The following is a 20,818-nucleotide window of genomic DNA, read 5'->3' on the forward strand; positions in this document are numbered from 1 at the left end:
GAAGTGGCCTATTTCTTGTAGAATTAAATTTATGGGGAATGTCACCATTGGAAAATGTTCCAGGCCACAAATTAAAAAATGCTGAAAACCACTAAAATAAATAACAGACAATGAAAAAAAACAAACCTCAATTTGTTTCTCATAAGAAAATATGATGAATAGATCTGTTCAATGGATTTAAATTAAAGAGGATCCAAAAAAATAAATTTTAAGACTATCTCCCAGTAGCTACCAGTTAGCAATGTTTAGGTTCCTCTACATTAATTTCACTGAGCTGGTTCCTTCTTCACCTTCATTTGTGAAGCCAGAGGTGTTCTGATGCTCTTTCTCCCATTATTAAAGAGAGAAAAATATTTCACATCGATTTCCTGATTGACTAGAGGAAGGAACTCCACACTCACCACTCCTCAAAATTCAAAGAGGTGTAGAAAGCTGTCTACTCACCCTATGTTTGGGATCCACATCTCTGCTCATGACATGAACATTCATCTGATTTTAATTCCCATTCATCCAACTTTCTCAAGTTATGTTTAAACATCACACATGCAACCACATATTCAATGCATCTGTCCATGTCCCCTGAGAATAAGCGAGTTCTCCTCTAAAGCCATGGCCTAACTGGTGTTATACACATTACATAGGTTGTAAAAGGACCACCATCATATCTGTTTATTCACTGTCACGCAAAAACAAAGGAGCATTGCTTGGTTGTTAGACTAAATTTGCACAGCTAGAAGCCAAATGGAAACATGACTTGTAAATGGAAGCAACCAGTATACACAGAAAACAGGCCCTTCTTGAATTTGCTTTCTCAGCAAACCTGCTTTTAGAGACCCTCTGCTACTTCAAATATAAACAGGAAAAATCCAAGAGTTAAAGTGCTTTTTTTCTGCTATGTTTATAGCTGAAGGGTAATTACAGCTGCATTTCCTAGGAGACAGCAGTCTAATTATAGGAAGCAGCTTTCAATTGAAGACTCTTTCTAACTCTGGAAAATTTGGGGCTCATGTGGAATGCTGGAGAGTCTCAAAAGAAAATCCATTTGACCACATGCAGCTGTTATGCGACTTATCAGTTTCCAAAAAGAAAGGGCTTTACCCTATCTTTCTAGGTCCGCCAAAGATTGATTTATGCCCAGTAATGGAGGAGGTTGATACTTCTTTTTCTTCATTCTCTTGGTGCTGATCTTTGAACGTTCTTTCCTCTTCCTTACTGGAAATTGTATCTTCAGTGGAGGGGGAGGAACAACAGAAAAAAAATCAATGTTTAAACATGTAAAAGTAGCAAACACTAAACAATCTGCAAAAATAGGTTTTCAATGTTTCAGTATTAGATGAAAGCCCATGATCAAATATCATACAAAAACAGCTGGGAGGGTTCTTCGGTTTTGCATTTTAATAAAGGAAAAAAAAAAATACAAGTAGTTCGAACTGTTTCTTCCTATCAGCTTTACTGTTGAACTATGCTTCTGAATTTATCACTGACACTGCAGTTAATAAAGGACTTGAAACATAATTTTGCAGCGTAAAGCATTTTCTGTGTTGCATGAAATAATGTTTTCTTAATTAAAATGCATGCTCATTTGGGAGCAGATGGTGGAAAAAATGGCTTATTTTTTCAAATATGTCTATCAAATATAAGTATATAGTAAAAAAAAGTCACAAAATACCAAAATATCAAAAAAAACCACCAAAAACATTAGACACATCAGTCTGACAGTTTCCGAAGCACACTGGTAGTGGAAAGATCAGCATTTTGCTAAGCAGTATATTTGCACCAGAAATTCTTGCAATGGCAATAAATCAGTCCCTCCCCTACAACCTGCCAGTAAGTACCACATTCCTACTGAAAGAGGTGAATGCCACCTCTGAAAACAGGCTACCTAAGTACCAACTTCTGAGATCAGAGTGGAATAGTTAAGAGAGAAGCATCAGGATTCAGGCTGAACTCCTGTTTCTTAATCCAGTAGTACCATCAAGGTACCATAGCAACTCATAAACACTACATGCTTGCTGTGCTTAATGAGGACAGTGGAATGGCTTCTTCCCATAAGAGCAGGGGTGCTACTTATTGGAGGTATCTGGACCAAAGGTACCTCTCCAATCTCATGTGACTTTCCAAAAAGAGAGGTGGAATCATGCATTTTACATATTACCATCACAAATAAGAGAGACAAAGATGAAAAATGGCTGGTTTTATACTTCTGCATACAGTCTGACTTCATGACAGGAACAGAGAATGAACATTTAGAGTTTCTGCTTCTGGCATTGCAGCCAAATAAGTCTTTCCACCACTTTGGACAGCGAGATTTTGTGCTGTTCTCTAGCTCCACAGAGATACTTCTTCATTTACCTGAGGCTTACCTTTCCTATACGCTAATCAATCACAAACTCGTGCATCGTAATACCCAAATATGGAATTAAGATTAAAACATTGATTACACTTACATCTTCTACAGTGAAGAATGAAATACAACACAGGTAAAGCACTGTGGGAACATGGTTTGAACGTATTAAGCATATGCAGCAAATCCCTCCGCTGAGGTCCCTACCTGGGGACTTGCGCAGGATGGACTGTCTGACAACATCGGTTCCAAGATTTGATTGTTTGAAGCGCTTTGCTCTCTCTTCAAAAAACCATTCTCCTGTCACTATCCTTAGTTGTCTGTATGGAGAGATACAGAAAAAAGCCAGAGAGAGGTGCAGATTAACAAACTTGGCCAACAAAAACTGCTTAGGACATCATTCACCCATTACGCTCACAGACTCTGGGCAACAGTTGCAGAGTTCAAAATAAAGAGTAAAATGATTGATTGAAAACCTGAGACAGAAGGACAGGTAGCACAAAAAATAAAATCCTCTTGCTTTGGGAATTAAAACTGCTAACCTATACCAGTAAAGAAATCATTTAGCCTTCCTGGCATGAAAATTACTACAGATGGATTTAGAGCACTGATCAGTATCTTAAAAAAAAAAAAAAAAAGTCAAAATCCAAAACATGCACACAAATGAGGTAGTAGAAGGTTATTGCCTTATCTCATTGTTGCATACTTGTAATGTCAAAATCATGTATTTTGTGTTCACAGTCAGTCATTATGCAAAGCGTTAAATAAAATCTTTGCATTTCCACTCAGAAATATTAAATAATTTTTTTTACACAAATACTGGATTCATTGCATTAGAACCTATACATTCTCCAGATGTGTATTTTCACAATTCACTCACAGCATGCACTTCCCTGTGCAGTTACTTTTATGTCACGGTTTACAGCAAGTTCAGTGCCTTGTATCACACCATAAAACTGTCATACCCTCAACTATACCAGCATATTCTACTACAATATAAATGATGTATTATACAGTCTACGATTCATTCATTTTTCCCCTCAGTTACTCCTAGGTTTGACCACAAAACATCCTGTCATTTTTCCCTTGGCTTTATTTATGCTGTGGGCGGAGGTAAGAGGTCCTCCCCCAACATCCACCTCTTGGAAACCATCAGTAGCCAGCTAACGTGAGTGTCACCTGGAGCAAGTATAGAGGCCTCAACCTTTATACTGGACCTTTGTCCTTAGCATCACCAACATCGCTTTTGTCTTGGCTTCTCAGTCTCTGCTAGCAGCCCCTCTTTTTGTGAAAATAACCATATCTAACTGATTCTATACAAATATCACATTTTAATGAAATAAGGGAAATGAAGAAAGAAACGAAAAAGAAAAAGCTCTGTACTTTTGACTTTTTAGCACACTAATACAGACTGGGACATGCGCAAATGTATTTTTCATGTATGCTGAACAATTCATAGGAAGGTTAGTGTTCATATCATCTTAATCAATCACACACTGCAGGAATGTCTACAAAAATAATTTTTGTTCTACATGAATGGAAATGATTTCAGATTATATGACTGCCAAAGTTTCTGACTTGAGGTTTGAATTTCATAATTGCACTTGACATTCTGAAACAAAAATTGAAGAGCGAAACCTAACCATCTTGCAATGACATTATTTTCACGCATGTATAATTATGACAAAGGCAGACTGTCTTTCCTACTAAGATAGCACATCCTTCTTCTATTTCTGATGCAGAACATAAATGAACCATTTCCATCTAGATAATTGTTCCACTGGGAAGAGAATCAGGAGTATATGCACAGCATTACATCAAATCAGTGCTTCCAGGTTTGTTTTCAGTTGTTTTTGAAATGGATCATGGTACGTGTATGCATTTTCTTTCCTTCATCAGTTCACACATAGCATACAAACTTTAAAAATGTGTTTTACAAAAAAAATGTTTAGTCTGGCCTTCTTGGCTGTATGACAGATGCTAAAATCAGTAGCTTTAGAAAGAAGGAGACCAGAGTTATAAATTTTAACAGTAGCAATTTTCACTTGATTGCACTTTCCTATTCTCAAAACATCTAGGAAAATTTTAAAGAAAATCATGTTCAAGTAGATACTTTCAGTACAAAATACCGTAGGTACTAGGTAAACTTCTCACGTACTTTAATTAGCGAGCCAGATAATCACGTACACGTGTGAGAGGGAGTACACTTCATGGTTTCATGCTTCTTCCTCTCCAAGCTCCCATTAAACAGACTAACTTCATTAACGCTGTGCTCAGCTTCAAAACAGAATATAACCTGCAGCCTGTTCCTACCAACAACTCAGCTTGTTATTTCCCACTCTCATTTTTGGAAGACACTCCACTGTTAAATGTCTAATTATAAACATCCAACTTAAGATGGAAATTCCCTACTTTTTTTTTTTGAGAAAAAAGAAACAACAGAAAAACACCACTACCACCACAATTGATAAAACAGACTCTGTTCAATCATCCAGCCTAACACTCACAATAGAGGAGAGAGATTTAGTCCAGCTTCCTTTTCCTCTCCCATTGTCCAATTATTTCACTTCCTCTTTGGGAAGTAAAATTGGAAAAAAAAATGGCAAGATGAAAGGCTGGATAAAGCATAGCCTACAGATAAATAACCAAGTATCTTTGCACACATTCAATTGCACAGAATACTTTCTATAACATAAATTCATTCCAGAGTATTTTTTATATGCTGTGAGGCTATTAAATAGAAATTTGTGACTCTATTAAAAGAAGGCAAACTTGCCTGGAAGTTGGGGTGGAGGAAAATTTGATGAACACTGTTATTCTAAAGCATTTGAAGTATCTATTCTTAGGCTCCTATGTGAATAAACGTCACTATGATACTTATGAGTTTTCATGACACTTTGAGACAACATAATTATTTCAAAGATGAAGGTAGGTTTCCCATTACTGCTTAATTCTACTGTAATAACTTGGGCCAGCTAGGCATTTTGCTGAAGAACTCAAAAATAAAGACATTGTTCATATACATCTAGACATAATCAAAATGAAAAACACAGACAGCATCAAGATGCAAAATCAGCTTGTCAGAAGATTGCTTGAAGAACATGATCTCCCTCAATCAGTCACTGACCATTTTTCATGTTAAACAAGTGAATCACATTTTAAGATGATGCAGGAAAAATGTGACCTTGATGGAAAGTTTATCTTCTAGCACCTGTGTTTGATAGGTGCTGATGACCACAGCTGTTCCTTGTATGCAGGGAATGGAGAAGAAAACTTCCTCTTTCACCAAGTGCACTGCTACACAAAGGCTCACTTTACCTCATTAAACACTACAACATCTCATCTCATTAATAAAGACTATCTTATTCACTACCCTCAATGACAACAGACCACAGAATCTGGGAGAAGACTTGGCACTTGCTCTTCTTGACCTCTGAATAATAAATCTTGGAACTTTATGTTCTAGCTGGTAATAATTCTGATAGTGGAAAAAAACAGGTTATTTTGTTCTTATGGACATATAAGTGGAGTTTCCTTCTTCTGTAACTGGAAACTGTAAGGCAATTTACATATAAATCCCAGTCTGTTATTCTTAAAAATCCTGACAAATGTCTCTCATTTTTCACATCCAATTTTTTTTTCCTCAAATTCACTAAATCTTTTTCTGAAAGTGGTTTAAACGTAATTAATGATTTGTAATGAGCTTCTCCATCACCATCTGACTTCAGTGAAATAGTATATAAAGGTATTGAAGACTATTTGGAGGCATGGAAGAGATAAAGTCAGACTTGCTTACTCCCACATGAAGATGCTCTGGTTGACAGAAGAACAAAGAGATTGATTTTATAATTAAACAAACTGGTATCTCATCCCTTCAGTTACCGTTATTCTACTATGCAAGTGTTTTATTTTTTAAAAAATAATACTGTGTTTTACCAAAGGAGTACCTTGAGATAACCTGATCTTCAAGTCAATCAACATGCTTGCAAATTAGCCCCATCCTTTTTTTTTTCTGATATTTATTTATTTCTGTAGCTGGACACAAACCCACTCTAAATATTAAAGCAATGATATTTCAGCACAGGCTATAGGACAGAAAGTCTTTTTACTGTACTAGAAATCCAAAACTCCTATTCAGTGAGTGAACAGGCAGGATTCAAGATGGTCAGAAAAAAGGGTCAAAATGCATTAAAAGAAGCAACAGGCCAAAGCTGGCTGATATTATCAACACTTCCTTTTATTGCCACAAGATGTCCTTTGTTTCAGCAACCATTTTGGATTATTATTTGTGTAGCTCTAGGGATTTATCCAATAAATTCTGCAGTACTTACGCATCTCTTTTGTTAAACACAGTAGATTCTCAATATACAAATTTCTTCACTGACACCAGATGTATTGCAGCAAGCTTTCCAAGAGTTCAGAAAGACTTGCTTTTGAATGTGTTCCCGCAGATAAGGAAGATTACTATATAGTATATTGTGCCATTTACTGCCACCACCATCACTTTTAGCAGTAGTTAATAGACATTCTTGTCTTGACTATTCTGGCAGAGCAACCAATAATCAGCATAGCAACAAAACCAAAGAGAGTTCACAAAGGCCAAGAATCAACCTTCCCTGTCTTTTAATATTCTCGCAGTGTGTACAACAAGATACAGATGTTACAGTAGGTGCTAGTGTCTGTACTGGTGTTGACATAAACCTCTTTCATCAAGGTTGCTAAAGGAAAATAACTGTAAAGAAAAGGAAAAATTCCTAGTAGGTTTTGCAAAGTCACTAGCATGGTAAAACAGCTCAGTTTAACGGACTCAAACATTGTATGCAGATCAATGCTACGTAGATAAAAGTTTTTTCCCCTCCTGTCTTTTCTCTTCTAATTGTGCAGCGTAACTGCCTCTCTTACCATTGGATTTTCATTTTTTTGTCCTTGCCTTCTGCCTTTCAATCTTGCCAAAGCCTCTCTTTCTATTAACTTAATGAACTTCCTAAATATAATTTAGAAAGTCTAATAATCCTAATTTTCCCTGCCTTTCTCATTTAAGTAAAACAGACGAAAGTAAAAATGAAAGAATTTAAAGTAGAATTATGCATAGTGATTGGATTTAACTGAAATACCTGTCTCCAACATTCACCTCTACATTGTCCATACAGTAGATAATATGTTTTCCTAGCAGCATAACAAATGTTTTACAGATCATTAACTACCATTATAGTCTTACAAAAACAATGTATACAAACAAAAAGAAAGGACAAAGACACATTTGAATTTAGTAAAGATACGTAATGTTGACAACCATAACACTTTAAACACATTACACCATGCTTCCCAATAACTTAGATGCAAGCTTCAGTTGGAGTTCATACTCAAGATGATTGCTAGGACCATTGCTTGGCATGCAGAATACAACACAGCCACACGCATTTTGAGAGGTGGCCTCATCCACCTTTCAGCCACAAAGCAGAACCAACTACTCATGTTATCATTCCTGAGAGAGGTTTACGTAGCCTGTTTTTAAAACAAGATTCTGCAGCCTCTCCAAATTATATGAATAGTTTTTTCATACCATCTACCCAAAAGCCCTTCATTGCAATTCAAGAATCACATTACTTTTCTTATCCAAAGTCAGTATGTAGAACAGTACCACAATGCAGGTGCCTTTTGTAGATTCAAAACTCAGTTATATCAACTTCTCTCTTGCCTAGGCCAAACATTTCTGACTGCCTCCATTACCCTGGACATACCACGTCCCAGGCTCATGACCATTATTTTCCTTCCCCAGCTGACCAACATACAGCATATGACACAAAATGAGGCAGAGCACTCTATATAAAAAAAGGACTGTATCATGTGTTTTGTAGGCCATAATTCTGTTTGCACATCCTGAGTGATGCTGGACTTGTCCACAGTAGCATAAAACTGTTGATTCATGTGATTCATGTTCAGCTTTTCATTCAGTACAATGCCCCAGTATTTTCCTACGGAACAACTGCATAAACTTTCTCATTCTGTTTCTGCAGCTGTGTTTTTGCCAAAGTGGTATCTGCACATACCTGTAGGGAGCTACCATTTATGTTTTCTTCAAACCACTTTTTATAAGCATCACTTTGAGCCCCAGGCCCATCCTTCAACACATCTGCAACACCTCTTAGTCTCATGGCACCAGCAAGTATAATTGGCAAACTCATCTGCTGCACCATCTAAGTCCTAAACTAAAACACTGAACAGTAAAATCCCAGGGAATATTCTGCTCTAAACCACTGTTTATTTTGACAATGAAATGCCACCAACTACTCTGACAAGAGAGCTTTGTAATTCTCCAGGCACGTCTGCAATTACACTGACAGAATTTATTCTAGAGCACAGTCTTCCTTCTTTATAAACTCATGGGAACAGTATGATAGGAGATATCAAAAGGTTCACTGAAGTCAAATTACAAGACATCTATGCATCCTCTTCTATCCATGAGGTTTGTCACCCTATCAGAGGAAGAAATTAAACAGTTTATGACATTATTTGTTCTCAAGCCAGCTCTTACTCATCATCCTGTCAGCTCTTCTTAGCTCTCAAACAGTACTGTGATCATTTGTTTCAGTATTTGCAGAGAAAATAAAGGTAATCTGACAGGGCCAACAAATTCCATGTTCTCCCTTTCTTTATTTTTAAAAAGCAGAATTGCATTTGCTATTCTCCTCTCTGTCATCTCACCTAGACCTCATAATGACGAGGTCTGAAAGGCACAGAACTCAGATCACCCCAGAAACTGGCTGTAGCAAACTACAAGGAGCTCAGTCTAACAGCTTAACATTTCATAAAATCAAGTGCTTGAACATGACTCATGTTAGAATAGGTGAAATGATGTTCTCTGGATGCATCTGCACCGATGCAGAGCTTACAGCATCTGGCTAAAAACTAAGATGTTAGCCTTCTAAAGCCGAAGTTAGGAGACACAAACCTTAAACTCTCTGCCCTGCTCCATTAATCTTTCACTAACTGTCTAGGTAGCCAAAGTCTGACATAACTACAATTTTGGGTTCACTTTTTGATGCAATTTAGAAAAACCTTTATCTTCCTGATGTATAAAAACCAAATCAAAACAAAACAAAAAAAAAAAAAAAAAAAAAAAGCAGCCCAAACTCCCCCTATGAAATAACCAAAAACTTCCTCTAAGAAATCACTGATTCTTACCCTTTTATCATATCTTTTCCTTACATATGTAATTTCCTTGTGGATGTGAGAGCTGAGATGTAAAACATTAAGGTATTTAACCAAGTTCTATTGCACAATGTACCTTTCCTTCAAGGTTATCTTACTACGTATAGTTACAAAATTCCATATTACTTCACCAATCAAAGGAAGTACTCCTCCAAATATATATTAAATAAATAACTTTGAACATATAACATCTCTTTTTTTGTTTATTCATGTAATATCCTGTGTCAGAATACCAATTCTGTTTTTCAGCACTGCTTTCTGTTGTCCTCCTCTATTCCTAATACTCAACATTCTAACAGTGAGAAACGTGAAGATTAATCTCCTTTTGTTTTCCCCTTCTGCTATGGCACAGTTTACTTTAGAATCATAGAATCACAGAATCACCAAAGTTGGAAAAGACCTGCAAGATCATCCAGTCCAACCATCCACCTATCACCAGTAGTTCTCACTAAACTATGTCCCTCAACACAATGTCTAAACGTTCCTTGAACATCTACCCAGGGATGGCGACTCCACGACCTCCCTGGGCAGCCTATTCCAGTGCCTGACCACTCTTTCACAAAAGTATTTCCTGATGTCCAGCCTGAATCTCCCCTGGTGCAACTTGAGGCCATTCCCTCTAGTCCTATCACTAGTTACACAAGAGAAGAGGCCGACCCCCAGCTCACTACAACCTCCCTTCAGGTAGTTATAGAGAGCGATAAGGTCTCCCCTGAGCCTCCTCTTCTCCAGACTGAACAATCCCAGCTCCCTCAGCCGCTCCTCATAAGGCCTGTGCTCCAGATCCCTCACCAGCTTCTGTGCCCTTCTCTGGACACGCTCCAGGACCTCCATGTCTTTCTTGCAGTGAGGGGTCCAAAACTGGACACAGTACTCGAGGTGCAGCCTCACCAGTGCTGAGTACAGAGAGACAATGACTTCCCTACTCCTACTGGCAACACTATTTCTGATACAAGCCAGGATGCCATTGGCCTTCTTGGCCACATTGGCACACTGCTGGCTCATGCTCAGCCGAGCATCGACCAATACCCCCAGGTCTGTTCCCTCTACACAGTCTTCCAGCCACTCTGCCCCAAGCCTGTAGTGAATTCTGCAGGCTTTAGAATTCGAATTCTAAACATCCAGGGAGAAAAACGTTGTAAATATTTTGCCTTCATGCAGAAATGCTCAGTTGCTGTAAACACAGAAAAAAAAAATGGAGGATAGAAACATGGCATGAAGTGCTTGGCCTCATAATTTTTACACTTCTTTTGTTACAATCCACCTACAACATCAGTCAGAATGCATAGTCTCTGGTTCTTAATTTTGTTTTGTTCATTTTGAATTAGTTTTTTCTTATGTTTACATCTTAAACAAGTGAATATACTGACACTGTTTTGAAACTGTTTTTCAGAGTATTTTACACCAACGTCTTAGTATCTGTGATGGTTGCAGCTTTCTTCAGTAAGCAAGCAAGCTGAAACCATTTAGGAACTGAAAAAAAAAGCCAACACTAGAAAACAATGCAGCAAATAAAAACACCAGATAAGCTTCTTCCGTTGTATAACTGCTATGCATATGCTCTTGTGCTGAGATAAAACAGTTACACCAGCATATAATTACTTACAGACAGGTAATCTGTAATGTATTTTCATGCATTTATGAAAGCTGCACAACTTACGCAATCTTGGCACACACTGAGCACTTCCACTGCCCATCAGTTCCCACTGCACGACACTTATTGCAGACTCGAAGTTTGCAGGTCTGGCACACATCTCCTCTGTCAAATATAAAGCCCAGGCCTTTCTGACAGCGAACACAGACTCTGCTGTTGTCCTGTTGGCAGTGTCGGTTTCCACCTTTCCTTTTCACTTCCAGAAGCTCATTTTTCAGTTTCCTACAAAGAAGAAAATAGAAGCCTTTAATTTACAACTGATTTGTGAATGCTATTAGGATAAAATTTTTGGAGACCAAGCAATATGTCCATAGGCACAAATAAAGTCACTAAAAATGACTACATTTTTAAAAATGTAAAAATAAAAATTTCATATATTAATTGTATTTTTGGCGCATATACAACAAAGAAGAATAAATCTATTTTCAACCTCTCGGATGAACAGTCAAGAGGAAAACTGATCTCTTGTGGTAGATCAGTATACATGATTGCAGACAGCTGAACAGTTCTGGACCACTGTTAAACTATCTTTGCCTGTACATGATCAATAATTCAAGTCATGCTGAGCCCAGGTTGAATGCAGCTCAAAACTGAGATTATTCTGTGCCTCCAGGTTAGGAAAAGAAAATCCTTCCTGTAATCAGCATGCATTTCATACTATGACAGGGTAGAGTTTGCCACGAATACAACTGCAGTTCTGAAGTGGCTATTCAAAAATTATTAAATCTTAACAAAACCAACTAACACATAAACAGATAGGACATCATATTGTAACAACACTTTTTTTTTAAAAAAAGGAGAATGTTAGTTTAAATAATATAACTTTAATATTACCTCTTCCATCACTGACTCTGCAGGATAAAAATATTTGCATTTAAAGACCTAATTTAAAAACTGCAATTTCAAGGGTGCATGAGTTAAGTCCTTCATGAGAAAAGAACCATATGCAAAGTGTAACTACTACTACAACAGCAAAAAAGGAACTTAACTGATAGTAACAAATGTATTTGTATCTTAAGACAATGAAAAATGAAATGTTCGGAGGGAGTAGCTGTGTCATCTGAAAAAAATACGCCATTGTAACAACCTCAAAACAATCACAGCCTAGTAGTACCAGTGACACGGTACAGAAAATGGATAACAAGTGCACCATGAACCCGAACTGATTTATCAATATATTTTATCCCCTGGTACAGGAACCAGCTGTATTGTAAACATCCACTTTTGCCATTCTAACCTTTGAGCGCTCCTTAATTTTAAAGGAATCTAATGAATCACGCAGTTAGACAATTTTAATCTCAAATATTAAAGAAGGACTTGTCTTTAATTGATCTTCTAGTAATATTAAAGAGAAGATAAAGTTGGCAGAAGTCAATTTAATAAGCTGCTGGAGAAAGAATCCTGTAATACACTGAGATTTCTATGTCATCTACTATGATAGCGTTTGACAGAAGATAGCTATTAAGAAAAAAAACTGCTATGGGCAAGGATATTGGAATATTTTGTCATTCCTCTAACTGTGAATTTATATTAATATATCTCTTCTGCTTGACAAAATACTGTACAAGCAATGGAGAGGAGCTTTGTTGTAACTAGTGCTTCAGGTAGCACTAAACAACCTAAGTCCTTCCATATAGGGCCTAAAATACCATATTAAGCAACAGAGGAGGAGACAAAAAGACAGACTACAGCAAATCTGAGAAATTACCCTATACTAGGTCCATCTAACATGGAAATATGAAAAGCTAGCACCCTGAAAAGATGAGGAAAAACATGCAGGCAGTAAGAACTACAATTCTACAAGAGCAAAGCCAAGGAATGGCCAGTAGGCACAGCTGCAGGCACCATCACCCAGCACCTGCAAGAGGCACAAAACATCCCTGAAGGAATCTGACCCTCCCCTACTGATAGCCTTGAGGCTTCAAGCATCACAGGCACTTGTTCCTTCACAAATGCAGCCCCCAGAGATGGAACATTCGCTAACCCTTATAGCCTTGCAGAAACAAAGAAGTGATCAGAAGCCTTAAGAGAGCCATTTTTTTTTTCTTAGCGTGCTTTAGCTCAAAGAACGTGCATACTCCAAGGTTGGAAAAACTGAATAGTTACACCGGCACAAGAGGCAAGGCAGGCATGTTTATATCTTAACAGATGCAGAGCACTGCATTCAAGTATCGTTAATTTTATTCTGCCACACTAAATCTTCCAGAGTTCAAACAGTTGTAAAAAATTTCATTAGAAAACCAAAAAGTCTTCACTCATGTTTGACGTGATACCTGGAAAGTAACAGTAAATGTTATTGACAAGTCACAAAAGGATGAGCAAAAGGATGATTACCAATTTCCACTGACATTTCCTTGCATTGTAAAAACCTAGCTACTTAAGTACCTGTTTTATAAGCATTTCACATTTTGCTTATGGAACAGATTTTTTATGATAAAAACTACCTTAAGAATATTTAACTAGGGAGATATATTGGTGACAATGAATGAAAGTAGGAAGGTAGAGAGGGAATTTGCAAAGGAAAAGACAACTGGAGTGATGAATAGCAGAATGGGGGACAGAACAGAGGAAAGGAGACATGGGAACTGAGATCATATTGGAGACTAACATTCACACACTTCCACAGATTAATGTTTTTCTGACCAAGTTTTTCATCCTCTCATCTAAAAACTATTACCAAGATTTAAAACAACACCATCCAAAACCTCAAATTATCTGCTGGTTTCTTACTAATCTTTGATGAAATCAACTGTATGCAGAGTATGAGCATATCAGAATAAACCACCATCAGAAATTCTTTCATGAGCGGGGGATCTTCTTTCCTGAGGAATAATGGAGGGCCAAACAGGCAGCTCTATCCTCAAAGCACTAGCAGTAGGAGCTGCTTCATTTTGAAAAGTCTCTGGTTCAAAGAGTAACAACATGGAACAGACCGATTTCCAAATGAGACAGCCGCCAGACAAGCAACTTCCTTTCTTTCCATCCACACAGGGATCAACAATGTGCTTTAACACAAAAACTCCCTCCTTAGAATAGTATTTATAGCCAGAGTTACAAAAGACATAGACCACATACTACTATATACTAATTTACAGTCATTTTGTGCTTACAAACAAGTCCAAATATATAATCATCAGGTAAATCACCTCTACTGTCACTCAAATTTAAACATTTGCTCTAGTATTTGCCTGTAGTTACCACATGGTATATCCATGCTAACAGATTTTCCTATACTGTAATGGAGATAATACCTTAAATTGCTTCTGTGGATCCATTCTGACTGCACAAGAGATACCATTTTAATAAGCTGAAGAGAGAGGAATGCTAACTTCCTCTAACAATATGGAACTGGAGTTCCTGGAATCCTTGTACAACTTCTGGCAACCTAAACACTGCAGGAATTATGAAGATAATTACCCCATCAAGCCTTATTCTTGTAAGAAATTGGCATTTTCTTTAATTGTTTTCTCAGTTCAGCAATTATTACACTGGCATCCTTTCCTCTAAAAGCCTGGCAACTCACAGCTCACAGCTTTGCTTTGTAAACAAAGCTGTCTAGGAATACACTCAAGGTAAGAAAGCAGTGTAAATTAGCAAGTAAGCGTGTCCTGTGTGTTTGCTCTGTGACAGCATATTAATACCAAGGTGAAGAGCTAGTTTCAAATGCAAGGTGCCATGACCATCTGACACAGGTACATGTGTAACACCAGACCTGGGAGGAGGCAGCAGAGCTTCTGCTGGAATAGAGACAAACCAACAAATAGATCAACTACACCTCGTGCGGAGATTCTTTTGATTTAGTTTTGCTGTCATGAATTGTAATATCACACATTTAATGTATGAGGGCTACTCCAAAAAGTTTAATGATGTTTTATAATGTTGGCCCACAACATCAGAGGCAGATGTCAGTGGCATAGCAGTAGAGGCTGAACCTTCCCACCAATATTCCATTCATTTTGTTGCTGTGTGAAAGACAGCGGCAGAGGAGCAGTCTGACACAATAGGTGTGATATGGAAGTGTGCATAAAGCAAACATGTGCAATTGAATTTCTCCATGCACAAAGAAATGCCCTCACTGACATTCATCAACATTTGCTAAACGTTGATGGAGACCAAGCAGTGGATGTGAGCACAGTGAGGTGGTGGGTGGTGCGTTTCAGCAGGGCAACAGTGACAGTGGGTCACCTCTGCTGGTGCAGATTTTTCACTAATGCAGCATGCAGGCTCATGTTCATTGTTGGTGAAAATGCATAGCTCAGGGTGGTGATTATGTTGAAAAATAGTGTTCTGTAGCTGAGAATGTGCTCTATTAAGTAGTGTTATTGTGCTCTTCCTATTTGTTGTAGTTTCCATGGAAAAAACTGGAGGCATTGGTTTCAGAGCAACCTATGTAATACGGGTTTGCCTAAAAGGCGTCTTAAAAGAACAAAACTTCCAAAATATTAAAGGGATGAAAAAATACATATTCCAGTTAAGAACATCCAATTTAGAGTGTATTGATTGACACAGTCTGGATGTAAATTTCTCCCAGCAATTCAAATGTATAATAAAAAAAACATTTGCTCCCCCAGTATGGTTAATTTCACTACTTTTATGTAGCTATTTTAGATCTATGTCACTGAATTATTTTACCCAAATCATCTTTGAAAACAATGATAATTATTTAACTGATATCAAAAGCATCATACATTTAAGAAACAACATGTTATTTTCACAGTTAATCTGCAAATTTAAATCTATATTCAAACAAAATTTCCAGTTATACAAAACAGGCAGATGTAAAAACGTAACTGAAACTTAGCATTTATTAAGATGTGTTGCTTTTTTATATTATCGAAGCCAGAACACAGAAAGAGTCCTTGCTGCCTTCTGTGTTTTTCTCACACATAGGTGAAATATTTATACATCATATAAAAATACAAGAACAACCACCTGCATTCCGGAATGCAAGTATGAGTAGCAGCTGTGAATCTAACTCTTAACAGTTTCATTACTAGGACATCCTTCTACGCCTACTATTGCTTCCTCATTGAATACAAAGACCTTTTCAAGTTATTGTGGCTTCTGAAGACATCAAAACAGAAAGAAAATAAAGAAACAAACAAAAGCCACCACTGTTGCCAACAGAGATTCAGAGAGGGACAGACAGATAAATATTCTTCCGTGTAATGTACAAGCAAGTATCTTGCCAGAATTAAAAATGTATTAAAAAAAGGATTTGTTCTTTTGAAAGTACCCCAGTAAAATATGTAACAGATTGCACCAAATGGAATTCCAAAGACAACACATGTTCCTCTGAAGTAGTCATGAGCCATCATTAAAGATATCCTTGCCAAGCTGTATTCAGAAAGAAAAAAATTAGGAAGTTTCCCAGGAAGCAGTTACCTGCCCAGCTTTGTATAGCTGTATATCTTGAAAGTCCTTTATGGACTACATTCCATCATTGTCAGACACAGTATGGTCTAGCAACAATACTCCAAAAATGCCTTGAATTTCAAACCAACTGATTAACATAAGTGCCAGAATTATGTATAACATCACAACTCGAGTTGGTCTAACTAGTGTTGCATTTCAGATCAACTTTGTTTCTTAAGGCACTCTTTCCATTTGTACCAAAACACTGATGAGTCTAACACTACTTGTCCCTTAATCAAATCACATCCTGCCAAGGTCCTTTGGGTTCTCAATAGATTTGACAAAGTGACTCTTAGTATCACAGAAAAATAAAAAAATAAATAAAATTTTTAAAAAGGTAAGTAGGATTTTTTTAAGATATCTTTAAAAGAAACCAAACAAAAAAACAACATGAGTTTTAACTTACCTATTACTTACCTAAAATAACTATTTAACTTACCTATAATAGGAAAGTTAAAACTCATGTTTTGTTTTTTGCAATGTCGTACTTGAGACTGGGACACAACAGTAAAAGCAAAGAAAGTTTTTTAGGGTGGTTGGAAGCTAGTGATCTGATTACACTCCACTTAATACCAAAGCCTTCGGCAGCTGACTACTGCATGGGACACGTTTAATGCCACCACCTTCAAGAACTGAAGTACATTGAAATGCTTATCCTGTTACAAAATAGAACACAGTGCCTGGAACAAACAGTGCTCCATCTGTTTTCTTGTGTTCTGTTTTCTTCTTTGTCTGATGAATGATGAAGAAGGTTAAACAATTAATTTGCCCACTTCATCACAAAGATACTCCATTCCTTCCAGTCTTGTACTAGGAGAGGGATGCCAGTTTTAGCCCATTCCACTTAGATGAGCACCTATGTTCACCCTGCTAAGAGGGCTGCGCACCAAAAGGGGCATTGCGCTTGGACTTGTTTATCTCAGGAGACAAAGCCTTCCAAAACTAGTGGGTAACTCTGCATGGATTTCCAAATAATTTCATACAAAAGAAGCCTCAGCAGGTGCTGAATGCACATCTAAAATGCATGTTGGCAAATCAAAGAGAGTGACAATGCAGCCTGGCCTTGGAGGACATGTACAGAAACCAGCAAATTCTGGAAGTCTTCCCTTTGTAATTCATTGCATTTAGCAGCCTCATCAACACTGAGTGCTGCACGTTGTCCACACTAAGCCTGTTTCTCAGAACCAACATTAGATAGGAGGACAGAGGGGAGATTGGAAGTAGCTGCAACACACTGGAAAAGTGTTCGAACCTTTAAGAACTGATACTTTGCTGAACTAACTGAATTGGAGTCCTTATCTGAGCTACCTGGGTCTCAAACTGCCTCTACACATTGCTCTCTCAACTTTGATTTCACTTTTTTTTTTTCCTCTGGAAACAATACATGAACTCCATTAAACACTCTGAGTCTCTACTTCTCCTATTAGTGTGTTCCAAGCCACACCTTCAGTTCGATTCTTTGTTTATTAATAAATCTAAGCCACATAAAACATGAAGTGTCCTTCCTCCTCCCTATTCAGTAAATAACAGAAAGAAAAAGACACAATTACCCTTTTTCCCTGTGTTGTACAGACTCCTATACACACGCACATTCCCTCCCTGTGACACCTTCCAATCGTCCCTTCCCAGTCAGCCCTGAAGACACAACACACACAGCAGCTCTCAGGGGACAAAGTGTCAAGAGCCTGACGAAAACTTTCAATTCACACAGGATAACTTCAGCCAATCCAGGTGGAATCTACAGAATCTGAAATTCAAAAACCACTGCCGCCTATTCTTGCACTTGTTATGAGTAAAAAGCTCTCAATGACACTCTGAAGGTATACACTAAAAAAAAAAAAAGTATTTCGTTTCTAAGAAAATTAAACTATATTTTATTTTAGTGAAACACATTTTTAGTATTTGAAGAACGTTCATGAATGCAGGACCACCCATGCAGAAACTCAGCTTATATATTAATTTCCTTGAAGCTAATGGAACATTTGAGAGAATGACAAAGAATCCTGGGATTTTAAATGTAGTATTAAAGTCAACCAAGACAATTTGGATGTACTTTTAGAGTAAGACATCAGATTTCATTATACCATATTTCCACTACATTTTAAGCCATTTACAATGTTATGAAGATCAAATGGCAGCTTTCCAAGCAGTACTGCAGTTCCAAATGATATTAATTTGAAGTATGAATAGGTAATACATTGTAGATAAGTCTTGTATGAAACGATCACTAGAACAAATGTACTGTCTCTCTTAGAGTAGTTCCCTGCACCAACAAATGGCCTCACACAGAAACTTAAGAACTATTCACTTTCTTATTCTTTTGCTTTGAAGCAATGAATGCATCAAAATCTTCTATTTGTAAAGGGACACACTAGCAAAAAAAAATTTGTTTTTAAATAACCTTTTGACTTTTACCTAACTGTGCCATCTCACAACACTGACCCTTCTTCCAAAGTGTATAGGAAATCTTCACTGAGGAACATGTAAATATCTATATTACAGAATTACACATATTTTTAATAATCACAATTAAAGGATTACCTTATCCTTTTGTCTTCAACTTTTTTCAGATACTCATCTCTCTTCAATACTCCCAGTATCATTTCCCTTTCATGTTCCAACAGAAACGACAGATTGATGATCTCCAGGTGCTTCGCCATGATTCTTCAATGACACTTTCAGTGAGTGCTTTGTCTGATCAGTTCTTCCAATGAATTATCTGCAAAGGTCCAAAGGCACTTCTGTGTCTGAGTTACAAGATTTACAGTCAGGAGGTATTTCAAAAAATGCTTCTTTAAGCTAACCAGGTGTCAAAGTTGTATTGCTTTGCCTTCCAACTACACAAAACATAGAGGTTTCCTCTTTCTTTCTTCCTCGAAAAAGCCATTCATTTTCCTGGTTACTGAATTTCCTTGTGTCCTGGCCGATGCTCTCCGGCACACTGCAGGCCTTCACACTGCATTCATAAGCAGCTGCAGAATCAACTTCCTGGTATAACTGTAGTTCAGTGCCACAGAATAGCTGGGTATATTTACTTCAAACTATCTGAAAGTCAAAAGAGACAAATGGAAGTGATTTTAACATTAACATTACTGTTGTGGTCTGATTTAAGAAAGACTTAATCAAGTACTGGTTTGAAAGCCACCAAACCATAAATGCCTACTCAGTTGCACACCATCAGGTTACCTCATGGAATACGTATAACTCATGTTTTCTACGTTGTTGTTTATTTACTCTAATGGATGATTATTATACTCCCACCAGGGCTCTCTCTAGTGCATTACAATTTGCAATTCCCTTCCTACTGCAGTAAGCTTAGATAATTGTTTTCACTTTGTATTACTACCATAATAATAAGGACCAGGTGTGGCACGATCAATCTATTTTTCTGAAATTATATAATTGAAAATGGAAAGTAGAAAATTACCTATCTAAAAAGTGGAAAGACTTCAAAGGATGGGACTAAGGATAAGACTCACCCAACAACAAGTATTTTATCTGAACTTCAGCAAGTTACCCGTTACACTTAATCACAGCCACTTCAGAGAAATGGGAACTTTTTAGAAGTGGTATATTCACTTACTACAGATATTTAATTTGGGATGATACATCTTAGAAGGGCCCACTAAATACAGTGAGAAAGAAGAGTGACTTGTTAATGTGCAGCCACCTGGAAGTAAGACAAATTTCACTCTGCTTTTTTTGCATATTCTAAACAAAAAGCGACTTAAAAAAAAAAAACAAAAAACACAGAAGAGGCACCTTGGCCTGTACTTGACCCTACTAGTAAAGTCATCAGGAAGCTACTTGAAAAATTCTGTTTATTTCCATGTATTTCTGAACAGGAAGACAAAGAACAGCAGCAGCACACTGGACCACTACACTTATTCTTAGACTCTTGAAAATATTCAAGTTTCTATTCATGCCATAAGGCCAAGTTACTTGTAAGTGAAGTAAGACAATCAACATGTGAATCATATCTTGCTACTGTTGTGACTATATTCTTCCTTAAACTGCCCAGCAAAACAGTACTTTCATCCCAGTCAGGTCCTAACATCATATTGTGCTTGGGAGCACAGTGTTCTGGCATGAAATGGAGAACTAAGCCCAGCAACCAGAGAACAAGCAAGATGCTTGATGGGTCAGGGTGCTCTGAATTTCTGCAAATTTACCGTACAGGGACAAGGCAGGCA

At 37.4% G+C, this 20,818-nt stretch overlaps 1 protein-coding gene across 7 annotated transcripts in view; it reads right to left on the bottom strand.

Annotated features, from left to right (window-relative positions):
* The window catches only part of SYTL5 (synaptotagmin like 5), a 78,878-nt gene that overhangs the window by 32,713 nt on the left and 25,347 nt on the right, over positions 1-20,818 (bottom strand). For all 7 annotated transcript variants that reach the window (XM_021407821.1, XM_021407831.1, XM_021407862.1 and 4 more), the window contains 4 exons: positions 19,167-19,670; positions 11,217-11,432; positions 2,552-2,664; positions 1,099-1,225 (listed from right to left, as the gene is read on the bottom strand). In XM_021407821.1, coding sequence (XP_021263496.1) covers positions 1,099-1,225; positions 2,552-2,664; positions 11,217-11,432; positions 19,167-19,285 — 575 coding nt within the window. In that variant the 5' untranslated portion in view covers positions 19,286-19,670. The remainder of the gene's footprint in view (positions 1-1,098; positions 1,226-2,551; positions 2,665-11,216; positions 11,433-19,166; positions 19,671-20,818) is intronic.

Source organism: Numida meleagris, chromosome 1, assembly GCF_002078875.1.
Source record: "Numida meleagris isolate 19003 breed g44 Domestic line chromosome 1, NumMel1.0, whole genome shotgun sequence".
NCBI lineage: Eukaryota > Metazoa > Chordata > Aves > Galliformes > Numididae > Numida > Numida meleagris.